Below are 26819 nucleotides of genomic sequence, written 5' to 3'. Positions count from 1 at the left end.
TCTATTTTCTATTCACTGAAAGACTGAAACAGGTTTTTCGAAAGAATTTTCCTATATTTAGTACCATCCAGTATTCCTTGAATTCTAGACAATATCCAAGGCCCTGCTAATAACAATTTTCATTATTGCACCACCACCATGCTTCACCATGGAGATGTTCTTCTCTATATAATGGATTTGTGCCACATTAATAGCACGCTTAAAGGGATAGTTCGCCTCTTTTGACATGAAGCTGTATGACATCCCATACTAGCAATATTATTTATGAACATTTTCTCACCCCCTGCTGCGTACTGTGAGCCGAGTTCCAGCCTCGTTTTGACGTTGAAGAAGGTAGTCCGGCTAGTTGGCTGGGGCCACAAAAATAAAGCGTTTTGCTTCTCAAAACAATATGCGTTCAAAAGAGTAATACATTTGCATCACAAAATCGTTCATCCAGAAAAAGTTAGACCTAACGATCGCTTGGCGCTATTTTCTCTCTACCTTCGTATCACTGCCTGCTGTGTAGACCGAGCAGACCGAAGTGCAGACTGAGCAGTCCCCTGCTTCCTAGCAGTAAACACCGTAACAGGTGCGGCTGTCGGCAGGCGGCCTCATCTCAGAGGGAGACGAGGCCGCCTAAAGAGAGGAGGTCCTAAAGTTGACAGACTTGTGTTCAGAGAACAACCTGACTCTGAACACCAAGAAAACTATGGAGATCATTGTTGACTTCAGGAAGCACAGCACCGACCATGCCCCCCTCTACATCAACGGTGAGCGAGTGGAGAGGGTCCACTCTTTTCGGTTCCTCGGCGTCCTCATCTCCGCCGACCTCTCCTGGGCAGAAAACACAAAAGCGGTCATCAAGAAGGCTCAGCAGCGGCTTCACTTCCTGAGAGTCCTCAGGAAGCACAATCTGGACTCAAACCTGCTGCTGACCTTCTACCGCTCATCCATCCAGAGCCTGCTAACATACTGCATTACAGTATTGTACGGCAGCTGCACCATGGCAGATAGGGAGAGGCTTCAGAGGGTAGTCAAGGCAGCTCAGAAAATCATTGGCTGCCCTCTCCCCTCCCTGACGGACATCTACACTTCCCGTTGCCTCAGCAGAGGAAAAAACATTGTCAAGGACAGCTCCCGAACTGTTTGACCTGTTGCCCTCGGGTAGGCGCTACAGGTGCATCAAAGCAAGGACCAACAGACTCAAGAACAGTTTTTTCCCAAATGCCATAAACACTCTGAACTCAAACAGGCACTGACTCTGACTCTACATAGTGACACCCCCCCCAGGCCTTTCCTTCACCTTGTGCAATACTCTAGTACCGTGCAATATACCGTGCAATATCCTGTTATGTGCAATATTCTGTTATGTGCAATATTCTGTTATGTGCAATAACCCACACTGGAATGCATATTCATCCATATATATAGTAATATCTCTGTGCACCTACCCCCCACCACCCCTTTTGTACTATATTTTATTCTTTTATGTCTAAGATTGTTATATTTTATATTTTTATATATATTTATTTTTATTTTTTTTATGCTCATGTCTGCACTGAGAAATGAGATGCTTTTAATCTCATCGTACTTGTATAGTGACAATAAAAGGCATTCTATTCTATTCTATACAAACTATCCCTTTAATCCAATTCAGAGTTGCAGGGGGCTGAAGCCTTATTCAGCTGTCATTGGGCGGGTGGTGGGGTACACCCTGAACAATGAATTTGTTCATTTTTCAATGATAATTCTAATGGCGTTCCATGTTGTAGAGAAGTAATAAGTAATATTTGTGAATACTATCCTCCCACATTTTGTACAGGACTTCCCTTTTTTCTCATTTAGATATTTTGCATAATGCGAGGATGTTTATATGTCCGTTTTCCTGTCTTTCCAGTTCTGATGGAACTTAGGATTCGTCCACAGAAAGCTGCTTTGTTACAAAAATATATAAACCAGGACTATCCTTTACACCATAGGCAGCAAAAGAGCAAGGAAACCAAAAGAGAAACGCTTGTTTTAATTGTGTTATTGGACTGGGAATATTTTCAGCAGCTCAAATGTAAGGTCACTAACTTTTTCTACAAACCTTTCCAGTTCAATCAGTGTTTGAAATTGTTCCGTTTATTTCTACCACCTGACCCCCATACGTCAAATGTCTGACAGGTTTGCCACCAACCGTTTCCACAATCCACATACTCCTGTGTAGTTTTAATTAATCAGCGCCACTCATTGCATTCTGCAGCAACTGCTTGGGAAAGACAATACCCCCGAGTCACGGCATCCACAGCTCTGTGCATGAGAACACCTGTTCGGCCCCAGGTGTGGCATATAAAGCCGTCCCCAAAGCTTATGTGTCAACACACAACTCTGTCTGATGCGGATACCTGATGCCGTGCAAGTAAGTGGTTCACTACAAACGGAGACATTACAGTTGGAGCATGTTTAGTGCGAAGACTGCCGTTGTTATTGGGCTGGGTGTGGGTGTGATGCTTGTCGGAGACCCGCTGGACGCCCCGCTGGGTGAAGCGGGTCTGTGCAGTGCAGCAGAACGGGCCGTCCTCTACGTCGCCGCCGGAGTGTCCCTCCTCATCGTGGACTGGCTGTACCGACTGCTCTTCTGTCCTCTGGAGGTGCTCCGAGCGCTCGAGGATGTGGGGTACATCGCCGAGAACGGCCGCACCAAAGCGCAGGCAGCAAACGAGGTCCGCCGCAGGAGGAAAATGGAAGAGCAGCCTCCGGTTTACCCGAACGGCTGGTACCGAGTTCTGGACTCCCACATGCTGCAGAGGGGCGAAGTGAAAAATGTCTCTGTCCTAGGTATGAGAAACGGTGGTGGGGAGATTTAAATTTTACATATTATTGCAATAGTTGATGCATATACTTATAGTACTTATATACTTATAGACAGACAGAGAAAGAGAAAGAGTAGCTACCCTCTAATGTCTAACAGTAAAGTCAGATCAGCGTGGATATCAAGCATCAAAACCTCTCGAGTAGCTTTATGAGAAATATTCCACATCAAAAAACAAACAAACTCCAAATTCCAAACAATTAAGGCTTAATTTTTTTTATCTGCGATGTTGATTTGAAGTATAAAAGTGAAATATTCATCACAAAGCAAACTGGACTAAGTCACTGTTCTATGTCTTATTGTTGGATTATTTATTACAAATTCATTAACATGCTGGCAGCTGGAGCGGATTCTAAGTGCTTTTTTTAAAGACCACCAGGTAGCATAATTTGTTGGTTTACATTTAGTATCATTTTATATTATTGATTATATCCTATGAGGTTATTGAATTCCTAATCTTCCACAAAGAAAGTAACTGCAGCTGCAGCCTAAAATGGGAGGACATGGTAGCGGACGCCCTTTTAAAAATACAGGGATGTTTAAGCAGAGAGCAGCTTAAAGTTATGCCTTAAAGACATGCCTTTGAGTTGAGCTTAAGTACAGAAGCTGAGTCAGTGAATTGTTACATTTCACTGTTGACACCAGGGTTTCACCGAAGGATGCTGAATGTTTCATCATTTTTAACTGACATGGGTGAGTCTTTTCCCTGGGGTATGGAATGGAAGTCTGCGGGATGGTGGTCACTTTATAAGTAACTTGTTAGTAAGCCTAGAAAGATCCCTATAAAAGAAAGTTGTATGCACATGTTCTAAGTCTTGCCTGGGCTGGTCATGAATATGTATTTTTTTGATGTTGAAAATACAGATTTTGAAATGACTGGATACTGTTATACTGTATACTGTTGTCTTTCCCAGTGCTCTTTTACTTGATCCCAATTCGAAAACATCATAGGGTTAAGAAAAATGGTTTGAGAACTTCATAAGGACGTAAGGGAGGAAAAGAAGACTGCACTGCAAAGAAAATCAGATCAACATAAATGTATAAAGTTATAGTTGATAATCAATTTAGAATCAATATTGAATCGAACCAAATGTTGTAATAAAATTTTTTTTTTTTAAATCGGTGTCTATCTTCGGGCTACTGACTGGAGAATGGTGACACTGACACAAGGAGTAGGACAAAACTTTCACCACAAACACCCAGAATAAACGTTAGCCCACGTGTGCTCGTCAGCTTGAGCCGCTCTTGTTCATAGAAGAAGCTGAGCTGCATTTCCAACTCGTTGACATGTAGGCTAATTGTGAAATAAGTACCCCAAACCAGCTCAACGACATTCAGTAAAAACTAAAACGTAGGCTAGTTTTCAGATGCACAAAGATATAAATGAATTTCTTAAGATGATTACTGATTATTTACCATAAGCATTAGCGTACATTCACGTCTAACTAAGTTAACACTTCTTAGTTTTCATATTAATTTCATATTTGAATCAAAGATTGCACATCTTTAGCACTTTAGATTCTAGTTACCACAGCTAACCTTTGCACAGCTCTGATGTCTGCCAACTTTTTTATGCCCTCTCTCAACTTTGGATAATAGCCAAGATATGAAAGACAAGCCCGTTTAAAGATTTTCTTTTTTGGTTTGTATATACATTTCACAAACAATTACCAAGTACTTGTTTGGCGAGGCTCTGTGTGCGACTGCTTGGCAACACTTTCTTTATTAACAAAGCCGTAAGCTCTTCATACAAGTTTTGACCTGCTTTTTATTTCAAGTTGTCATGGAGGCATTTGTCGTGGTTACTCATTTTCTCACCATGGATACATAGAATGGTTTTGACTACGTTTTTATAGCATATGGAGTTATCTTGCAATCATTTGCCTTTTACAATTACAAGTAGTTATCTGCATAAAGATTTTCAATTGAAAAAAGTTTGAACCTCGCTTGTTCTCGTGGATCACATTTCATCAAAGAGCGTGATCTCTAATGATCAGTAATATAAAACCTCACAACTGACAGCTAAAAGAGCTGTCGCTGGGTCACATTTTTGTCTCGGTGCTGTTTGACGAGCAGTCACCCAAAGTTTGAATCTATTTCATGCTGTTATCTGTCACTGATTGAGTCAGATCTGCATTTCCCCTTCTGAATTTTGTCACCGTCATCTTGATTTGTGGTGCGGCCGTTTGATCTACTTTGAGTTTGAGTTCAAAAAGGTTTCAAAGAGGGCATGGAGCTTTCATGTTTCCCTCACATCATCTGCAACACATCAACACACAAGCTGTGTATGAAAGGTTTTCTACTTGAAAAAGACATCCACAAAGTGACACCTGTGCTTGCAGACTAATTCAGCATGCTGGAACTAATGATCATCATCAGACATTATTCTATTAATTCAATAAGTAAATTGATTTACATAGAATATGTAAAAGACACCTTAAATATTCTGCATACATTTTGACAACCCAAGCAACGTTGGCTGAGGAAATTTCTTGTTATTTTGTGAAGGGCAAACAGCCCAAAGTATGAATTTTGCAGTCATTTAATATGGGCAAAACATGGTCAGCGAAGCCTCAGACACTTGCTACAAGTCGAAGCTTTGACTTGCATGTTGGATGTAAACACTTTTTTTTCCACAGTCAAAAAAGTTCCACTAATGTTTGTGGTTGATGGCAGTTCTTCTCTTAATCTGCTTGCCCCACCCCCTGTATTCTTCTATGCACTGGAAAAAATCTAAGTCTTACCAAGTATATTTGTCTCATTTCTAGTCAAAATATCTCATTACACTTAATATAGGACACAACTGCCTAACAAGTACTATTTCAGCCAGATATAGGGACTTGTTTGAAGACAATACATCTTGAATATCTTGTTAAAAGAAAAAGTCTTGAAAACAAATTGTTTTGAGTTGGATTTCATATGAAACAAGCTTTTTTTACATTTGAAGAGGTTTTTAAGCTAATTTCAAGATCACTTTTATCTCAAAAGTCCCAAATACCACATCTTATTTCAAGAAATTTTGACAAGCCGATTTTCACTAGTTCCATTGGCAGATTTTTTTGCTCATTTCAAGCAAAAACGTCATGTATTTGTTGTTTTTCTTACTTATTTTTGGAGGGGCATTTTTTCCAGTGTGGACACCAACATGGAAGGATATTAGAGTTCTCACTTGCAAAGCAGTGGTTGCACATTTTGGGATGAGGGACTGACAGAAAATCCAAGGCAGTAAGGATGGCAATTTTTTGCTCAATATGATCTTTTCAGTCATTTTAATGTATAAACATATTCACAGTCTCCTCATTCTCCTCTTTAGACCATTGTAGGACAAGTTCTCCCTGTTGCCTCTGACATTTTATTGTCCCAAATTCTGCTGACCCAAATCAAAAACTGGCCTCCCTGCAGGATCTGCATACTCCGTGGAATTACTCCAGTGGCTACCTCCCAACTTTTCCCTGCGGTCATCCGTTTTCACCATATCAGATTCTGCCGTGTACATCTTTTCCTTGATGCTGTCCTAACACATTGTGACACACAGTAACCGTCTTGGGTAGCTGAGCTGTGCTGTGGCACCAAAAATTTGGATTAACCTCACATTGTACTTTTCAGAATTTTACAGTACCCCGAATAGGATAACGTAGTTGAAAATTACATTATGCATACATGCATATATGTACCTACATACATATATATACTTCAATTACTTTCACTGTAATAACTTATTTTCTATTAGCGATTTAAGTTATATGTATAATTTTTTACACTTTTTTTATGAAGTGGGGTTGTGTGGAGTACTTATGAACAGTTAGTGTCTTACCTGCAGTAGACAGTAAGTTTGAACTGAATAGAGGTGAATGGAATACTTTATCTCACAACAACAACCCCAAGCAAAGTGGATCCTGGGTCTGCCTGGAGGCATCTGGAAGGTATCCTGACCAGATGCCGGAACCACCTCAACTGGCTCCTTTCAATCCAGAGGAACAGCGACTCTGTTTTGAGCTCCTCACCTTATCCACCTAGCCACTCTATGAAGGGTTGGAACGTAGTTTGACTTGCAAATCGACAGCTTTACCTTCCAACTGAGCTCTCTCTGTACAACATCTGCATCACTAGAGAAGCTGCTTAATCTCCCCGTTAATCTTTTGCTCCGTAACTCATGGCCAACTTTGAGTGGTAAATCCATCCTTTTGCAACTGATTAGGTGGTGATTTTTATTTATTTTTTGGGGGGGAGGGGGGGGTCTTTTTCATGCCTTTAATGGACAGGATAGTTGAGAGAGAGAGAGGGGGAATGACCTGCAGCCGGGGCCGACTGCTGCGAGGACTGGAGCCTCTATACATGGGGCGCCTGCACAACACTCTACGCCACCGACTGTCAGGTTGGGGTGGGTTGGTAGGACACGGATGCGGACTCAGAGGATGTACGAAAGCAAACTTGATTTATTCACAAAAACAGGGATTAACAAAAAGCGCAGCTGAGCCGGATAACAAAAAACCTAAACTGTGGAATAAATACTTGAGACAAAACAAAACAAATTGAACACTTAACTTGGGTTCGTGGCATGAGGGGTGAAAATCAGGAATCAGGAATGAGGGTAGGTAGGTAGGTAGGTAGGTAGGTAGGTAGGTAGGTAGGTAGGTAGGTAGGTAGGTAGGTAGGTAGGTAGGTAGGTAGGTAGGTAGGTAGGTAGGTAGGTAGGTAGGTAGGTAGGTAGGTAGGTAGGTAGGTAGGTAGGTAGGTAGGTAAGTAAAGATCTCACAAATTGAAAGGGGAACCCTGGAAACTAAATATTGAACAGGGTGATTGATAGATGAGTGCAGCTGAGAAACGATGGACAAGTGAAGTGCATGAAACTAATGACCTGAACATGGGGACTGAGGGAAAAACAATGGCAAAACTAATACATGGCATAACTTAACTAAACATGGACTTAAAAACTAAGACATGATTAACACATGATAAAACACCAAACTAAAAACATGGAGAGAAATCCCATGGGCGAGACACCGAGTTTTAGTTGTTTTCAATGGTGTAAATTTTGGTCTTCTCGTTGCCCCCTGGTGAGTAGCTTTTCGCTTGGCTGCCATGTTTATCCAAACAGAGAGCTCTCTGACAGCCGCCGGCTGCGGGTAAGACACTAACTTCTCGTGTACTTAACACAACCGCACTCAAAAAGAAATATTCCTTTCACAAAAGAATGTGAAAGCAGAAAACAGCTTATTTAAATTTAATCCTTCTAACTGTATAATTACGAACAAATACAACAAAACACAAGGATGCGATGACTGCAGCTTTGTCAGCAAAAAAAGATTAATCAAATTTGAATGCACAGCACTATTGTTTCCTGTAAAGTGAAAATGATCGCCCGCAGCTCAGTTAGACATGATTTAAAAGCCTGTCTCTGCTGTAATTAATCTTGCTAGGTGAACAGGTGGCAGTGTTTCGGAGCCAGGATGAGAAGGCCTACGTGCTGGATGCTTATTGCCCTCACCTGGGTGCCAACCTGGCTGTTGGCGGAAGAGTGTTGGGAAGCTGCATAGAGTGCCCATTTCATGGATGGCAGTTTCGTGGGAGCGACGGCAAGTGTGTGAAGATTCCTTATGCAGAGAAAGGTATGAACTGAGATGCCCAGTGAGGGGTCATTTTACTCAACAAGGAGAATGTTAGGGAGGAAGTCACTTAGAATACCACAATGTCTCAGTGATGATAGAATATTAAAGCTTTGCCTGCAGCCCCGTAAACTATGATTTAGACTTGGATTTCATTTGTCCCTCAGTCCCAGAGTTTGCCAAGGTGCGTTGTTGGCCTAGCTGCGAGGTCAACCAGCAGATCCTGATTTGGTTTCACTGTGATGGAGAAGAGCCACAGTGGACCGTTCCAGAGCTGCAGGAGATTGCTAATAACCAGTGGGTCTATTGGGGGAGAACTGAGCATTTTATCAATGCTCACATAGAGGTAGGTGTTTATGTGTGAGGATTTATTTTTCATGCAGCTTTATACTTAAGGAATCATTTGAAGACTAAACTCATTTAAAAGGTGTTTCCTCAGGTAAGCCCAGGCATCACTGGGTTATTCCAGAGAGCCTGGAGGGTTTCATTTGCTTCCATATTTACTGCATGAATAAAGGCAGAGAAGATTTCATCTCATTGTGACACTGCCCTGCATCTCTTCCATTTAGGAGATTCCTGAAAATGCAGGAGACATAGCTCACATCGATCACCTGCACACCCCGGGAATTATCGGCGGAGTAGATCTGCGCTACATAAACAGCAAAGCCTGGGAATTTCTGCGACACGACTGGAAGGTAAAGGACTTTATCAGCAAAAGAAACCAAGCAAACTTCCCTAAATGTTTGTGGGCAGCTGAATTTATAGCATTTTAACAGATGAACTTTTAAAAAGTGTTCAGCCTTTTCATTTTTTTAACTGTTAGCATGATGATGTTAGTGGCCAAAGTATTGCTGTGTCTGAATGCCTCTGTTGGTTCCCTCCTTGGTTTCCTCTTTAAGGTTCAATGGGAGCCAGAATTGGAGCCCAACAAGCATTGCTCGCAGATGGCGATAAAACATACGCTTACTGTGTTTGGCTATCACTGGCCTCTGCTAGATGTTCATGTCGTGGCCCGACAGGTACAGTAAATCTGGAAGGTGTAGTGCAGTTTTTTAGCTGTATTACTTTAGTTGGCTGTTGTATTTTACTGTTGTTGGTTTTTTTTTATATCATTGTGCAACCGCTGAAGTCATTTTATAGCCTAAAATACTTGAGTTAAGGATTTAAAGTAATAAATCATAAATGCCTGATGTAGAAATATGGGTCTGTATCAGAGAGAAACTTGTCTGATGCACACTTTTTAGCTTGCGAGAACGGTGTGCATCCGGTGAGTTTTTGCCTCATCTAGTGAGCTGCATATGGAGAAAAGATATATCCTGAAACCACTTATGTTTCTAGTTCAAACAGTTGTGAAGAGCTACTGAGCAGCATTCCAGAAAACCAAATGCACATGTTGCAGGCAAGGAAATTATCATTCTAATACAGGCAAGAGTGAGATGAGATGCATTAAAAACTGTAGTCATTGCTTTACTCATGCATGTAAATGCGTTTGTATTTGACAATTACTATTCAGTTTTGTTCATAGAAAGGTATATTCTTTTTTTTCATTGTGACTGTGTGAGGTACTTATGAGTAGTCAGGGCCTTATCCGCAGTCTGAGTGTTCTCAGTTTGAAGAGTCAGAGAGGATTTCTTTTAAGGGAGCTGAGCTCAGAGCTACTCACAAGAGGGATCACAGAGACGTACATTTGCACATAGTAAATGATCTAAAACAGCTTAAATCCCAGCAATTCCACAATGATTTGAGCAAACACTGTTGAAATGGTGAATGTAACAGCCCTCTGCTGCATCTGCCAATGCCTGCACTGCCTGCTGATCTGCTTCGACTCACAAAAGTCAGTTTGTTCTGATCCCAAAATACCAACAACAAGACAATAAAATGAGGGATCAGCCTGGAAAGGCACAAACACTTACAGTCTTTCTAGTCTTTGGAAAAGTAATCGCAGCAGTGAGCTGACAGTAACTCCCGACAAACTCAGCTAATCAGTGGCAGGATCCATTCGGCAGCCACTGTGCATGCAGTGATGCGGATCGACACAGATGTTCTTTGGTTGAGAAAAAAGTGACAAAGTAAATCTGTCGCTAACTCGTTAACTATATACAGCATTCACTCCAACCACTATGAAGTTTTTGAGGTTTAGGTTGTGTTCGATGGGGAAAATTCCCTCTTTCGTGGCCTTTGCTCCCCAGTCAGAATTCCTCGCTTATTTTCCTCAACCGAGAGCTGTCCGACTGCAGGTAGCATATTGACTACTCATAGGTACTTCACACAACAGTCGACAACTTCACTGCACAATGCTGTACATGTTTTCATATTTTTTTGAAAGCTTTGTTTCATTTGTATATGTTTCAGGTGGGTCCAGGGATAGTGTTTCTGCAGTTTGAACACAGTTTCTTGGGACGAGGCGTGATCATCCAAAGTGTGACTCCTGTGGAGCCTCTGTTGCAGTGTGTGTCTCACAAAATCTTTTATCAGTCCAACATTCCAGCTCTGGTGCCCAAATTCATTCTCAAAGCTGAGTGTATTCAGGTGCAGTACGTTCCTCTCGCCTACGGTTACAGACATAGTAGCATAGTGTGAGATTGTTTAGTTGTGCTGCCACTCCACCAAGCTGTTAATGCACATTTACTACGGGGTTAACTCTGAGTCAGCCTCTTTTACAACAACAACAGGCTGTTGCATAACTTTTGATTTAATTTATTTATTTCTCATGTGTACATTCAAATTTATCTATTAAAGTTCTAATTCAGAATTTCCCTAATTTGGAGAGATCATCGGGTGCAATGTTCACTCACTGATGCCAGAAGTAACACCACACAGTCACAGAAAAGGTGTAAATAGCTCTCATTAAACCTGATAATTAGCTGAATGGTGAAGGAACACAGTCACAAGAGGGAAGAACTAGTAAATAGCCTCACGATAAAAGGGGAATTTATGTTTGTGAAGCAGCTCCAAAGCTCTTAACTACTGTATATACTGCTTATCTATCAGTTGATTAAACCATGATAGATGAAGATGGCAACAGATGTTCCCTTTCAAAGTTTATTATTGTGGCATTGACACCAAAGAAAAGCCATTTTCAAACACGGTAAGAGATGGGGAGTTCTCACTGAAAGGTCAAATCTCAGCAGCTGACGGAGTTACTGTGGAGTGACATTTAATCAACATCACTTTTCACAGATCCCCTCCCTGCTGATAAGCTATGATAATTTAATGCAGCAAGTCAGCACAAGTCTTGTCAAATGCTTCTCAAACTCTCCTGTTTTTGTTCTGTGTGCAGTTTGAGCGCGACGTGATGATCTGGAACAATAAGAAATACGTCTCCAAGCCTCTCCTGGTGAAAGAGGACTCTGCCATCCGGAAGCACAGGCGCTGGTACAGTCAGTTTTACAGTGAGAACAGCCCACGTCTGCAGTACCAGCGGGACACTTTAGACTTCTAACCTCCCTCATCCAGTTCCACCGAGAATATGTCAGGTCAGGATTGACACAGTCTCTCAGTGGAGGGGGGTCGACGCTAGATTTTTTTATCTTTCATTTTTGCCTTGTTTGCTCATTTGTTGAGTAAAACCTCATTTTAAATTGTAACCTCCCGTTCTTGGTTTGATCCAAGAGGATGTTGTCAAGCCTTATAAACATAAGCACCTGAAGTGCACCTTCCTAAGTGAATGTAACCCATTAATGTGACATTCTATGGACTAGTGCTAGAAATCAAAGTAAGAACACAAAGAAGTCGTCGGAGGCACAGTACTTTGCATAATGCTAATAACTGTTTTTTGCTTTTGAAAGGCCTCTAAAAAACCCAGAGACAAACAAACAAGAAGAGAAAAGTCAGTCTTCCATTGACTGGTTTCAAGCAAATGAATTTGTCTGTATCGTATCACCAGAGGTTGGCAGTATAGGCTGCATTACTTGTGGTTGCAATACAGAAGATTAAATAGTTGTCTCAACCAGAAAGAAACCTCATAAAGGAAGAAAACAACTGCGGTGGATGTGCACAAAAGGAAGCTGGAGAAAGCTCCTCTTCAGGAATTACTTTAGTCTCTAGGAAATTCTGGGATATTGTATCATATCTGGGAGGATACCAGTCAGTGATGGGATTTCAGAGCAGAAACAGCTGCTGAGTCACACCACTGAAAGCCGGATGCGATTCGTGAAGTTGTTTTCATGCCTCTGAAAGCAAATCGAGTCTTCTTTGAAACGGGTAAAAGTAATCTGAAGCGACCGTGAGTCTTTTTATGTGTTTGTGGATGTTTTGTTGTTTCTTTCAAATGTTGATCAAAAATTGCAACGGAAATCAGACTCTTGATATTCTTTCTCATGTTGCCACAGACAGAGACCTCCGGAAGGAACAAACGGGTCACTTTTAAGAGCTTTTTCATTGTGGCTATCAGTGTTGTGCCACTTTATAAGTTTTCCCCCAAAATGCTGGCCTTCAACAACAATAATAAGTGAGATGGTGCTGCAACAAATAATAAAGTGAGTACTGGCGATGATTGTGATTTCCGTTGTACTCACACTCATTGAATATTAAAAAAGAAATAAATTGAATAAGGCTGAGGTGTCTACTTTCTCATCTCCAAAATGAAGATGGCTTTTTTTTGCTAGTACATTGAAACCAATACTTCTTGTACATCTGTAGTGTAACATGTGATGTGTAGCAGTACTATACATAAAGCTTTTCTCCTTTGGACAGGGATTACTTAGAAAACTGTTGATCTGAATACACCCATGCTGTATATTTATGGTCCTTTTCAGAAGTTTAACAGTGTTTGATTTAGTTTAAATAGTCTGGGTGCATGTGGTCCACGTTTATGATGTAATCACTATCTGAAAATTGCAATTTTACTCTGCTTGGAAATGTGACAAATGTATAAGAATGATCATATTCAGCTTTCTGTGTTGATGATGTTATGTCAAAACGCACAATACTTCTTATGAGTATCAGATGAACTCCTCTCCTCTGTCGCTTCTCAATATTAAAATGTAATTAATAGGGCTCATCTTGAGATGTCTCCTCTGCTCTAATGTGCTTACTCGTGCATTTTTGCAAAAAGCTTTTCATTGCTCTGAATACGTTAACATAAGCATGAAATGCTCACTGCTCGGCTTAGTCTGTGGCACTTCTCCGAGGCTCAGCACTCCTTATTTGTGAGGATACTTTTCTTATCTTAGTTTGTGACATGGGATAATTGTGTTGCTTTGTAACGCTGAAGTATTGCATCGATAATTGAGCCTCTTGAGCCCTACTCGGGAAGAAAGTAGACTTGCTGTAATGAGCACTGCTAAAGTTTTGAGTTTGCGTGTATGTGCGCTGTCATGAAGGACGGCTGATACAAAACTTTTTGACACTGAGAATTAAGATGTTATACGAAAGGAAAATCATCTGCCAGCTACAAAGGGAGGCTGATCCTACTGTTGATGCCTTACATGACCAAGGGAGCATGAAACCAAAAGAATGGGACAGCTTCTTTCCAGCACAAACATCAGGATAGTTGTGATGAGAATCACAAAGTAGGCACACAAACACCAACAGGTGGGGCTGATCAAACGATCTGCCTGGCTGCAGTCGACGTGAGTGCTCCATCTGCAGCAAGCTATGCAGATATCACTGCATCACCCCCCCGTAACTTAACTGCTTTGGCACTCTACACCACCACTGCACTGGCATCTTGAGCCGGGCCAAAGACTCCAACCATCTTCAGAGGTAACAGAAGGAACATCCATGCTCACATCTATGATCACAGTTGGGTTGCTTTACTCTGAGATCTCTCAGGAAGAGGAACAGATACGAGCTCTGCATTGGCACACTTGCTTAGTTGGCAGACTAACAGTAACGCTAAAACCCTCCATCTGCTTCTCCATTTCTGCCCTACTTTTGTGGCAATTAATATAATAAAAGTCAGCTGTTTTTCATATCACTGACAGTAAGTGACATTGGATGTGCAGTCATGCATTTTGGCATAGTGGAACAGAAATTGGATTGAATTTAGAACAAGATGACATGTTTTTTTCATGAAATGTAATTTGTTCTTCAGTTTATTTACCTAATTTATTGTCTGTCAGTTCAATTGACCTGGTTGTTCCAAACTTTTCCCTTCCTCTTTAGATCCTGAATAAGGCCTGTATTTCAGCTATTTTACTGTAGATGTTATCTTTAAAAGACCAATTTAAAGTGAGACAGAAGCTAGACAAACTCCTACATAGGTAGAATTCCTGCATGTTATCATTTAGCACACCTCTGATTTGCTTTGTCTTTGAAGAGTGACGCAGCTCTGTAGGGTTTGGTGCTCCACTTAATGGACGATTGACTTAAGATCAAAACTCCTCATATCTGTCTGGGTCTCATCTTGGCCTACTTCCTACGTGAACAGCTCGGTCACCCCGTGCTGTCTCAACTGTATATTCTTAGCAACAAAAATCCCCTTGATCTTCCCTCAGGGCACACCTAGGAAACTTCACCTGCTAATCTAAACCTTTACATCCATGTTCCTCATGCAACGTGAGCACTGGTGAAAGCTGGAACTGAGTCCTCTTTGCGCTTTTGTTCTTTCGTAGTTGATGTACTTGTACTCTCAACTTTAACTTTTATTTTCTTCTCACATGATTGACTCACTCCCACTGGAAAAAATCAAAGTCTTACAGAGTATATTTGTCTCATTTATAGACAAAATATCTCATTACACTTAATATAAGATTATATTATGAAATTTAACATGAAACAAGCTTTTTTTTACATTTGAAGAGGTTTTTAAGCTAATTTCAAGATCACCTTTATCTCAAAAGTCCTAAAAATCACATCTTATTTCAAGAAATCTGGACAAACCAATTTTCACTAGTTCCATTTGGCAGATTTATTTTGCTTATTTCAAGCAAAACGTCTTGTATTTGTTGTTTTTTTTACTTATTTTTGGAGGGGCATTTTTTCCAGTGCAATCACTAAATCCCAAATGTGTAGTAAGCAGGCCTCCCCAATGTGAAACCAAAGATGTATCCGTATCGGTCAGGCCTGCAGTTTCAGAGGTAATTCTGGAAGTCTTTGTGCTCTCTGCAACATAATCACTTCAGCTCGACATTGGGACAAGCAAGCAAGGGAGAACTCTAGGCTCATGCATCTATAATTTATGCAAGAACTTCACACTACACGAAAAACACATCAGATAGGCAGACATCCATCTGTAGATGACTCCTCGAGGCACTTAAATTGCAAAGCCTCGTCATTTCTGTAAAAGCATTGGCAGAGCATAGACTGTTATGATTCCAGCTCGAGTGGCACACTGTCAGGTTCCATGTAGCAGAAGTCCGACAACTATAAGCAAGTAAAGTGCTTCATGCAAAGGGACCTTCACATTCAGAGACGTTCACTATTTTTATACAGTCTATAAATGCATTTGAGGGCAAACTAGTATCCAAGTTTTCAGGATTTAGAGTTCACACAAGTGAAACCTTGAGAATATAATGAGAAGTCTCTAACTTTGGCTCTCAATATTCTGATCTTTACCAACAGGGAATGCAACGACACCTTTGTTCAGATGTTTCCATGCCATGTCCTGGTTTCTACCAGAGTTAGCACAGATGGCATATCAGGCTTTTAAAACTAGAATAAAACCGTATTCAGGTTTCTGCCATCAAAATCAGATGTTCTGCACATATTCAGGACTCCTATGCTGGGATTCTCCACAGATAATGCTGCTTAACCCAACACTGTTGTGACCTTAAAGTCATCATGGAATCTTGCTTTTTGTCCCAATAAGGGAGACAGGCCTCCAAAATGTGACTCTGTAAATGATTTAGGTAGCCACAGTGTGAGTAATACCCACACACACACACAAACTGAACACTTTCCTTGCCTGGTAGAGAACTGTGTGGGTGGAGCCTCTGTGTGTTCTACATCTTTGGATGGATTAGTGCGTGTACCCTAAAATGCTTGCCATGGTCGCTGTGTGCTCATTTGACTGCGCTCATTTTTGTGTGTTTTTCTGAAGTATTCAAAGTCTCAAAAGTTTTTTTGTGTTTGACTCTGTGCTGAGTTGTTGCAGCAGCAAACAAGCCAAATTATTCCAAAATGGCTGGAGGGTAGATTGCTCCATCTTTATTGTCTATGAGTAGTGGATGACTGGGCTGGGAGAGAGGCGCAGGAGAGCTCATCTAATAAGCAGCCTTCACACAGTTGAGGCCAAACTGGTCGTGGCAGTTATGCTCAGGCTTGGAGGGATTATCATTTGGTGCTCTGTTTAATTTTATAACTTTTTTTTCCCAGTTGTTTTCAGGGTCTTGATGGTAAGAAAAGGCTTTTCATGCGCGGTCTGTGAGACTGACATTTTTGAAGGGAGTGTGTTTCGTCCTTCCAGGGTTTTTGTTTATCCAGCTGAGGAGGAAAATCGTCTTTTAAAATGAATCTTTCCAGGCTGAGTCACAGAGGATCAGCTCAGAGCCAAAATCCCAAACTCAGACGGATGCACATAAACAGTGTTGCTGTCTGATATTTTTGGATTTTCAGCTCTTAAAAGCTCCAAAAGATTTCCCCTTTGAAACAACATTATCAGTCCGTTGCCTTCAGAAATGTGTCTTCCTCTGCATCCAGTCATATTTATCTGGTGACATATTGACTGGGCTACTTCTTTGAGTCTACATCTTTACAGACAAATATGTATTCAAAAACTCTATTTTTTTAAGACTGACTGTATTGTCAACTGAAGTGAAACCAGTGTGTGCAGATATGTTGAAATGGCTTCATTCTGCTGCTTTCTGTGGAGGATAATGTAGATATGAAACTCTGGTGTATGATGAAATATGAGTTATTGGCTATATTCCATGCAAGTTTACGCAATATCTCCTTTAACGAGACACTTTGCCTGTAAAATTGGAAACAATAAACAAACAACTTTCCAAATCCTCTCTGTGAGACGTTTATTTGGGGATTTTCTCTCGGCGTTGTGATTTTATTGGGTGGGGGGGGTGTCAGTGGAGCACAGAGACACCACCGTGTTGTGTGATTTAGGATTCAGAACACGGATCAAATACGTGGCCTAATTTCTGAACATCTTTTTTTCAATCACTGCGATTATTGGCACATCAAGAACTTGTCCCGAATCGAAGCCTATAAGCAGAGCTGTTTGACTAAACGCGGTCAAAGGAAAAATGATAAACGACTGTTTGACTAGTTGAAACTCTCAGATTAAAAAGTCTTTTTTTTTTTATCTTTTCTCTATTTTTTCGCGGTCGTTTTGTTGTTGTCATTTGTATCGACGTGTCCCGCTGAGATTAATAAACTCACTGTCGGCTTGCCATCATATTTCCATGGTATGAAAGGGCTCCTTTGAGCGCGCGCTTGTTTATGAAAAAAAAGAGAGGAAAAAAAAAGCTTGTTTCCAAGGTAACCGGGAGGCTGATTCTGCTCATGCCTGTAGCTGCAGGGATGCTCCCAGCAGTGTCTTTAACAGAGCAGATATGTACAGTCCGTGAGATGCGGTCTGTTTTCACTCCGTGTCCTCACACAGAAAACAAACCGCGTGCCCTGCGTGGTTAATGTGAAAAACACCAAATCCAGTGTTCATAGCTCAACTCTCCACCTGCTCTTTAACGCTTATTTCAACTGAGTCGCACCAAATACGATCTAAATTCATTTTGAAGCCAAACCGTCACCCTGCAGGTAACACATGTCGCATTAAGTACAACATGGTGATTCCAGTTGTAAGTGTTTCTTTCTTTTTTTTTTTTTACCCCCCCATCCTCGAACAAGCACATTTATTTTTTATACGACCAGCCTCATCTCCGGCATCATCCCCGGTGCAGCAGCTCAGCACGCCAACGCGCAAAAATCTCGAGTGTGGAGCAAGATGCGGCGGGAGCGCGCAGCAGCACCGCGGCGCGCATGCACAGCTGTCAGCACCAAGGACAGCAGCCGCTCAGCCTGGAGCGACCAGCCCGCGACGCAGTGGTGAGATCAGTCCGGACACAGCGCACAGGAGTCAGCCGCTTTCCAGCTCGGACAATGATTTAACTCTTTTTTTTTTTACCTCCGCAACCACAAGGAGGTTTGGACACTTCTGCAGAGAAAAGGGTGTACAATGCGGTTTGGATGTCCCTGGTTGACAGCCTGTTCTTAATATGATCATGCACATTCCTCCGCATTGCACATAACTAGCTATTTTCCTTTTTCTGTTCTGTTCTTTTCTCTCTTTTTTTGAGTCTTCATCTCCCCTTTTCTGGCCTTACTCCCGCGCTCACACCGCCCACCTGGATCGTGTCTGCATTCATCTGTCTGAGCCGAGCCGACCCGCCACCGGGGAGAAAAGCGACCGGGCTGCACTGTGCTGTTTGGTGGTCCACACGATGCGTCTGTTTCTGCTGGCGGTGTTCTTCTCGTGCTCCTGCGCGCTGGCCGGCTGCGAACCGAAGATCGTGAACATCGGGGCCGTCCTGAGTCAGAAGAGATACGAGCAGGTCTTCAAAGATGCCGTGACTCAGGCCAACCAGGTCTACGGCAGGGACAAGTTCAAGCTGACCGCCATCTCTGTAACGCACAAACCCAACGCCATCCAGATGGCTCTGTCCGTCTGCGAGGACCTCATCTCCAGTCAGGTAGTTCACTGCCACCTCTGCATGGGCGCTCCGCACACAACTGCCTCATTATGATGCCCATGGCACCAGCTTCTTCTGTTCCAAGTAGAGCTCAATTTATTTGTTCACTCTCAGAGTCTGAATTAGGATGTTTTGGATGAAAAGCAGCCTAAAGATATATGCTTCTTCCCTAATAAAGTTGGTGCTTTTAGGAAAATGCCCCACATCAATCTGCACTGTGTTGTTGCTGGAGAGACACTGAAGTGGGTAACAATGGTTGCCATGATGAGCTCTTCAGGCTTGAGCTTTGAAGCCAGGATTATAAAAATAAAAAATTAAAATGTCTAGATACACTTCAACTCCAAATTGTTTAGAAAAGAGGTTTCACCCACATTATATAGGTCAGTCTTTTGTCCAATTCGACATCCACTTTTTGCAGAAAAAAACAACACATTTGTCCACTTTGCATAGCTCTAACACAGTGAATTCCCCACAGATCTTTCTGTTTGCAGGCATCCAAAAATAGATTATGGTTGAAGCATATCTCAGATGATAGGGCAACAGAATATTTCTGGGCAGATCTAGTGCAAGGGAGCAGGTCAAGGGTGAAAAAGCGGCATACGTCATGTACAATCAACCACTTGGTTTTGGCCATTAGTGCCGCATGAGAACCTCTTGGCAAAAAAAGAAGGTGAAATGGTTGTTTGAGGAAACAGTTTATGCATGCTGGTCTTCAGTATGCATCGGCAGCTTGGTTGCAGTGTGGTTGATACGACATAAAATGCTGTTTGCCGTTTCAGTGGTGTTTTTTTAAGCTGTTCCCCCCATCCCAAAGACTCACGCTGCACGTGTTTCACATAAAACACACAAAACATATTCCATGAGTAATGCATGATGAGTGGATATGCACCTCTGGGAGCTGGAGCGCACCGAAATGTACGAAAAATCCTGTGATGGGATGCTCAACACTGCTTTCAAAACGCACCAACATAATGCCACAGCATGTTGAGGCGTGAAGTGTCTCTCGCTCTCACTCCTGTCTCTCCCACACACATAATTAAGCTTCATACAAAGAATAATAAAAAAAAAACACCCACAGCGTCAGTGCTGCTTTCTTGTCCTTCATCCTTCACGTGTAGTGGCTCTAACTGATGTAGCCTTTTAGAATGTTGTATCCAGTCTCAAGTCACATTTAAACTTACAGCACGAGCAAGGAATCCACCTATGAAGTGGACAGATGTCACACACATCTGTCTTAGCAAAGAAGACTAAAACACAATGTAACACACCTGAAATTTTGGCTAAAGCCAAGTATATGTTGATATGTTTTGGTGCACTGTTTTAAACAAGAGTTTTAATAAGCATCTAATGTAATGTATTGTATTTATAACATTGTAGACAACTTGTTATATGAACTTTTATTTTGTTGACGGAGTATTATAGCTTCCTATACGGCCTGCTGTTCGGTTGACAGGGTAACCAGGTTGTCATGGGAACGGAAAGAGGAGCGTGCGAGGGGATTGTGAACGGGAGAGACATCTTTCGATACCGAGTTGGAAAAGAGTTTAATTAGTTATTTTTAAGTCAACATGTCAACTACAGACGTTTAGGAGAAAGAGCAGTTCGACACACCGTCTTTCTGTGTCCGTTTGGTTTCAGTTCATGAGTTATGTTTCGTTTGAGAAGTTTAGTTCACTTTCCACCGTTTGACAGTTGGATACTTTCTACCGTTGGACACTGACAGTTGGATAATGCTATCTAACGAACGGCCAACTACGGAGACTCCGCTAGCCTGTTAAGACCGGGTCGCGGCGTTAAGACCAACAGAGGAGGCTACTTCGTGTCAGAGAACCGTTACCTTGGATGGTCATGGAGTCGGTACTCGGGTTACATCGGTGGATGTTGCGTTTGTGGATACGAGGTGGATTACATTGTCGGCTGTCTGTGAGTAAGCGCTTCAGGTCAATAGACTGTATGAGCTCCATCGCGCGCCATCAGGGTACCCACAATAACTTTGCTTAACCCCGGCCGGGTATTTTTCTTTTTCTTGTTTGTGTAAGGTTTTGTCAGTGTCCTGCATTTCTTGCCATTGTGTTTGGGCTTATCATTTTCAACTGTGGGCTCAAATAAATGGTTATTAGTTTAATATAACTTACGTAATGTTGTACTCTGTTTTACTTATGTGTGATTTATCAACTAAAATATGAGCAGTGTGTGTTAAATGAATCTCTGAGGTGTAATTCAGAGTGGGGGCTCGAGAGCACAACCTTAGAAAGCACAGCAGTCATCAGTAAACATTTCTACTGTTTACCCCAGGCCTCTGGTAAAGTGAGTAATCATCTCTAGACCGTAAATAGCTTAACGCCATATAATGCTGATGAGCAGGTTGGTTACAACAAAGTAAGGCAGAAAGTCTGGGCAACGTTTGATCCGATGAGATCAGCTTGTAGGTGATAGCAGTCGATGAGAAGGACAGTCTGTGGCAGATGGAGGAGTAGCTGCCTGCGAGCAGCCCTTGGAAGATAGACCTCATTTTTGACCCAACCATACGGACTGCTCCAATAATCCATGCCTACACAACCGTGCCAATTTTATTCCCCTTCCTCCTCATCTCTGAGTTATTTCTCATGACTGGGCTGACAGAGGTGATTTTTTTTAAAAGAAGCAGGCGTCCTACTTTGGATCTAAACCTAATCAGCCAAAAAAACATTTAAAAAAAAATAATTAAAAAAATATCTGCCTGCCCACACTGTATGCATCATGTGAACAAATGACATGTATTTGCTCCTCTGCATTGATTATTATTGATATGGACAGACAGGGTTAAAAAATGTTATTTTCAATCTGTTACGCTACATTTCAGAGCAGCATTTGCGCTCATTAAAAGATGACTGCATTGTTATTTAAAGCACTAATAGGTTTACGTCATCTGAAGGAAGAAAAACTGATGTTTCAGCCAAAGCAGAATTAGTGGTTGGATGATAGCTGCCATTGGCCGCATTTGCTAAAGGGGCCAACGGTGTCCTACATTCTTTGACACAATTGATCTCTGAAAACTTGATTTATTGCAATACAAACTAAAACAAAAAGGCTTTAAGGTGACTTCTCATCTGTACTTAGTCTTGTGGCTCTGTTTTAAACTAAACAAAAGAGACACTTAAAAAACAACCCATGTCACCAGTAAAAACAATCTAAATCACCATTCAGACCACATTTCAACAAACTATTGTGAGAGGAACATTCATTTTAATCCGGAATGGGCTTCTTACTTTAATTCATCAAAATTCTGTTTACCGTGCTGATATTAGAAGAGCAGAGGAGACATTTGCCTAAACGCCTGCAAATGCACGTGAAAGCAGTAAGCACCGTTTGTTATGTCGCATCAAAGTGTGTAACTGCTGCCATCAGCGTGTCCTGGAAGCTTTTACTTGGCACCCGGCCTGTATAGTATCATATTTATGACATTTTATACGAAACGTTGCGTGCGTTTAAATGACATGTTTGAATACGGCACTTTTTACTTATCAGTTCAACATGAATAAACAAAGAAGGATAGAAAATCTGCTGAATTCTCAAAGTCTCTACCAAGCGGCGTTACATTTTGTTTCTCCACTGTCAGAATGACAGAGTGTCCTCCTTCTGTGTCTCCACAGGTCTATGCTATCCTGGTGAGTCACCCTCCCCAGTCCAATGACCACCTCACTCCAACTCCTGTCTCCTACACTGCAGGCTTCTACCGCATTCCCGTGGTGGGGCTCACCACCCGCATGTCCATCTACTCAGACAAGGTGAGTGATGGATGAGAGAGGTGAAAATGGAGAGATGAAGAGAGAAAGAAGACGGAGTGAAGGAGTGAGACGCTCCCCTGGGGCGTTTTCAAAAGCTTCCTAGATTAAATGCCCCATCAGTGTCCATTAGGGGAGCTTTGATTAAAAGGGTTTCCAGCAGAAATTTGAAAGACTGTTATCAATAATGTCCTTCCTGTGACATGTTATGAAGCACAAGCCACAGAAGTGAAGCCTTAAAAGCAGCCGCACAAGTGAAATGCCAGCGACTTAAATATAAATTGAGTTTTCATAGTCATGTAGTCCATAATCTTGCCAATTAAAAGAAGCCAAGGCTTTAAAGATTTAAAGAAGCCTCGAGGGTCTGTGCAGAGATCAAGGGAAGGTGAGGACGTTTTCATTTTTCACCATACAGTTAGCCGCTAAGTTTGGCTCTGGTTTACCAAGAAATCTTTCAAATATTATCTTTATTTTTTTTTTTTTACATCTTTATGCATCAGTGAGAAATATATTGTAACATAACTTAAAGAGGACATAAGGTTTTCCATGACTCAGAGCACAAGTTGGTTGTTTGATGTCACTGTCATCTCTAAAACTCCAACACAACACGATCCTGTCACTTTGTTCTAGGCGCATATGACTGAAAATACGTAACTGAGTGAGCATTAAAGATTCACACTTCCTGCTCAGAGTAGAATTTTCCAGCCTCTCTACTTTTATCTCCACCGAACTTCAACTTCAAATCCTCATTCTCTGTACCTTGGAGGTGGGGAGTCAAAACTCCTTTGTCTTTCATTTTTGCTTTACTATTCACCAAATAAACATCATGAGTAGTTATATAGTTAACCTAAGAAACAAATTAGCAAAAAATGTTCTTCAAGTGCTTTGTTTTATGTTTTATATCCAGACCAGGTCATTCAAATTCTAACTGAAGCTTTCCCCGCTCAGAAGTTGGAATTTCTGATTTCTAATTTGTCATTAAACGCACCACCTTCAGCCATTACAAAAACTAATTTTGAAAAAGTTGGCCCATAAAGTGGTTCTCAAAACCAGCCATTAAAACAATGTCGAGGAACAAACCAACTATGAAGTCCAGGGTTTATGGAGCCGGTATGTGATGGAAGAATTATTACATTTTTTATTTATTTATTTATTTATTTAACAGTTTATCTGCTGGCTGGTGCATAACTTCAACACTGTTCTTGCTTATTTGTTTTATAAACCTGCACAAGTTGCATGACTGTAAATTCGATTTTTCCAAAAAGAGAAGTCAGTAGCAGCATTTATCTTAGGATAAAAGTGAAGTATTTCTGCCAGGTTAGTGTGTGCTAGCATGAGCTCCCAGGCTATTTACTATATGCTAATTTATATGGTAGCAACATGCTACAAGGCCTATTAAGTGTAATTTGTATGCAAATTTACATCTGCATAGTGTCTCAAAGTTTGGGGACAGAGGGGATGGAGTGCTTGCTCCACCTTCCAAAACTAGTTGCAATGAGAAGAGCTTTAAATGTGTGGTTTAAAAGGGTGGAGTTGTACTGTATCTATGTGGTATTTTGAATGTCACAGAGATGTCTGGAAATTGTGTCAACTTGGGAAAAGAAGGGCTTCACATGTTTCCCCATTAAAAACTGACAACGAATCAAAAGGTAATCTGATTACTGTAAAAAATTCTACAACAATTGCTTGCAAATTATTCGGGTCTTGTGGGTGTTCAGTAAAATTGAGTTTTAGGACTTTGGACTTAGGTTTCATGAGCCTAAAAGAGGTTTTCAAACTAATTTCCTCCAAGAAAATCCAGGACATGACCTGTGAGGATTAAGTTAGCATGCATTAGAAGAGAGTTAGCGTGTAACATCTACAGGGCTGGATAGTTCCAGAACTACAACTTTAATATAATGCTCTGACATGCCCCTTTCCTCTGCTGCATTATTATTCATAAACTGTCAGAGAGAATTCCCCAAAAACAGCCCAGGGGGAAAAGATGCTCATACTTATGGCCACATTTTGCAACATTTGTCCGCTTGCTGAGTGAATGACTTGATTAATTTCCCTCCTGCGTGGTGCTCCTCAGAGTATCCACCTGTCCTTCCTGCGGACAGTGCCCCCCTACTCTCACCAGGCACACGTTTGGTTCGACCTGATGCGCGAGTTCAACTGGAACCACATCATCCTGATCGTGAGCGATGACCACGAGGGGCGGGCGGCTCAAAAGAGGCTCGAGACCCTCTTGGAGGAGAGAGAAACAAAGGTGAGACGCTCCGGCTCCAGGTCCCCCAATCCTTCCTCTCTCCCTCCCCCCCTGAGTGCCTGAGCACGAGCGTGCGAGTGTGTATGGCTTTTAGACCTCAAAGGTCTTCTGTGTGCGTAACTGTTTCCCTTTCTGTTATCTGGACACATCTCTTTCTCACCATTGTGTAAACATTGGCTAACATTCCCAGAGACATCAACAGCGTCTAATGTGGTCTAATCTGACTAAAGTTTGTATGTTTATTTGCTCATCTTCACGTTGCTTTTCACCACAGTCTAAATTATCCTGTGTCTTTCCACACTGGGAGCCAAATAGCGGACTTTAACATGGGGCTTTGCAAACCATCACAGACTAAAGTGTTGAGGTGGAGCTTTTGGAAGAAGTCAGGTGTTCCTTGGTTGCTTGGCTCTGAGCTGTGTGAGTTGGTCAGTAAAACACACTCGTGACTGCGATGCTGTGCTGTTTAGGAGACAGGATAGATAATTAAAGGAGAGAGAAAAAAAAAACTGCCATCCATGTCATCCATTTAATAAGATGAAATCACAGCGGGACCGTTTTTTTTTCACTCCGTAATACTTGCCTCTCTCTCTGGAACTCTTTGCTGTAATTGTGTGGTCAAGTGAGATGAGCCCTGATTCTGAGATTTAATTAAATCAGAAGACGAAGAGACGCTGACTGTGACATACACCCGAGGCTATACGCAGAAGGCAGCTACGGTTAAAGTGAAAGCTGCTCAAATTAAGCCACAGAGATCAGTTTCAGCCACCCACTGGAAAACAGTGAAACCATTTATCAAAACAATCACAGCGGATTGTGCAACTACATATCAACATATCAGTTCCAAATATAAGCGCCTGAATGTGACTCACATCCTGCATTTAAAAGAAAATTTTGTTGACTAAAGGAGGAGAATCTGGGTGGTTTCTTTTATGCGTACTTAATCTCCGTTTGGAACTTAAAATGAACCCATCTGTGCATCCCATTCAATCCAAGAATACTGAGAGAAGTTGCTTCAGCTCTCTCTGCTGCGATGCTCTAATTATGAGTATATTTCAATGCAACTGCCGTGTCAGTGGAAGTATTTATGGGGGGGCTCTGAGAAGGATTCATTTGAGAATCACTCCAAATGAATGGAGTGCTAATTACGCTGAAAACCCGTGAAAACACACAACTAAAGGCCTGCCAGTGTTCTGCAAACCCAGTGTCCTGCTGATGCAAATGATACATACAGTATGCAGTGAATTGTATTTATCCATAGCTGGAAAATATAACACAACAAAGGCACGAGTGAGTTCCCCGCCTTTTCAAAAAATTACTGTGTAGCTTTAAAGATATTAAGCAATACGCAGTGTATGAAGAAATGGGCCTGAGGCTGAGAGGCACAGACATGCTAGAGAGGCTGTAAATTATTGAGAGAGGGACTGTGCCGGGTTTAGCTTTCATGAGCAATTTGCCTTAAGTAAGACAAGATAAAAAAAAAAAAAAAGAAGCCAAGCTTATTCTTGATAGACGCAAACCCTATTTTTGATGAAACGCCACCTAAAGTCTAAGGCCCCTAACAGCTCAGATAAAAGGAAATGTGGGAGTTTATTTTTCAGCTCTATGACAAAATCAGCGAGTGTGTCTTTATATGCTTAAATATTGAAAAGTAAATGAGCAGAGGAAAGAGTCGGGCAGCGTCTAAAAACATCCCTTTAGTTCGACATCTCATGGGTTCCACAGAATATCTCGTTCATTGTCTGTTTACTTGGATGATGGTGTCAACTCCAACTTAAACTC

At 41.6% G+C, this 26819-nt stretch overlaps 2 protein-coding genes across 9 annotated transcripts in view; both read left to right on the top strand.

Annotated features, from left to right (window-relative positions):
* Positions 1-2232: 2232 nt before the first annotated feature.
* On the top strand, positions 2233-11951 carry LOC142372722 (cholesterol 7-desaturase nvd). Its single transcript, XM_075455678.1, has 7 exons — positions 2233-2802; positions 8257-8445; positions 8610-8788; positions 9012-9137; positions 9342-9461; positions 10795-10971; positions 11723-11951. The coding sequence occupies exons 1-7, from the start codon at positions 2424-2426 to the stop codon at positions 11882-11884; spliced, it is 1332 nt and encodes a 443-aa protein (XP_075311793.1). The 5' UTR covers positions 2233-2423; the 3' UTR covers positions 11885-11951.
* A 6636-nt stretch (positions 11952-18587) lies between these two features.
* The window catches only part of grin1a (glutamate receptor, ionotropic, N-methyl D-aspartate 1a), a 38010-nt gene continuing 29778 nt past the window's right edge, over positions 18588-26819 (top strand). For 4 of the 8 annotated variants that reach the window (XM_075456593.1, XM_075456592.1, XM_075456598.1 and 1 more), the window contains exons 1-3: positions 18693-19025; positions 22658-22792; positions 24864-25040. In XM_075456593.1, the coding sequence (XP_075312708.1) occupies positions 18777-19025; positions 22658-22792; positions 24864-25040 (561 nt within the window). In that variant the 5' untranslated portion in view covers positions 18693-18776. Of the gene's footprint in view, positions 19026-20849; positions 20949-22657; positions 22793-24863; positions 25041-26819 lie in introns of those variants that run through there. The other 4 variants (XM_075456597.1, XM_075456596.1, XM_075456599.1 and 1 more) reach the window with 2 other exon arrangements.

The sequence above is a fragment of the Odontesthes bonariensis genome, chromosome 22 (genome assembly GCF_027942865.1).
Source record: "Odontesthes bonariensis isolate fOdoBon6 chromosome 22, fOdoBon6.hap1, whole genome shotgun sequence".
NCBI classification, from domain to species: domain Eukaryota; kingdom Metazoa; phylum Chordata; class Actinopteri; order Atheriniformes; family Atherinopsidae; genus Odontesthes; species Odontesthes bonariensis.
Note: the sequence above shows the minus strand (reverse complement) of the source record. Positions and strands in the feature narration are given on the sequence as shown.

Coding starts and splice junctions, on each gene's coding strand:
- LOC142372722 (XM_075455678.1), top strand. CDS start 2,424: ATGTTTAGTGCGAAGACTGCCGTTGTTATTGGGCTGGGTGTGGGTGTG. Junction 2,803..8,256: donor GAAAAATGTCTCTGTCCTAG/GTATGAGAAACG, acceptor TAATCTTGCTAG/GTGAACAGGTGGCAGTGTTT. Junction 8,789..9,011: donor TTATCAATGCTCACATAGAG/GTAGGTGTTTAT, acceptor TCTTCCATTTAG/GAGATTCCTGAAAATGCAGG.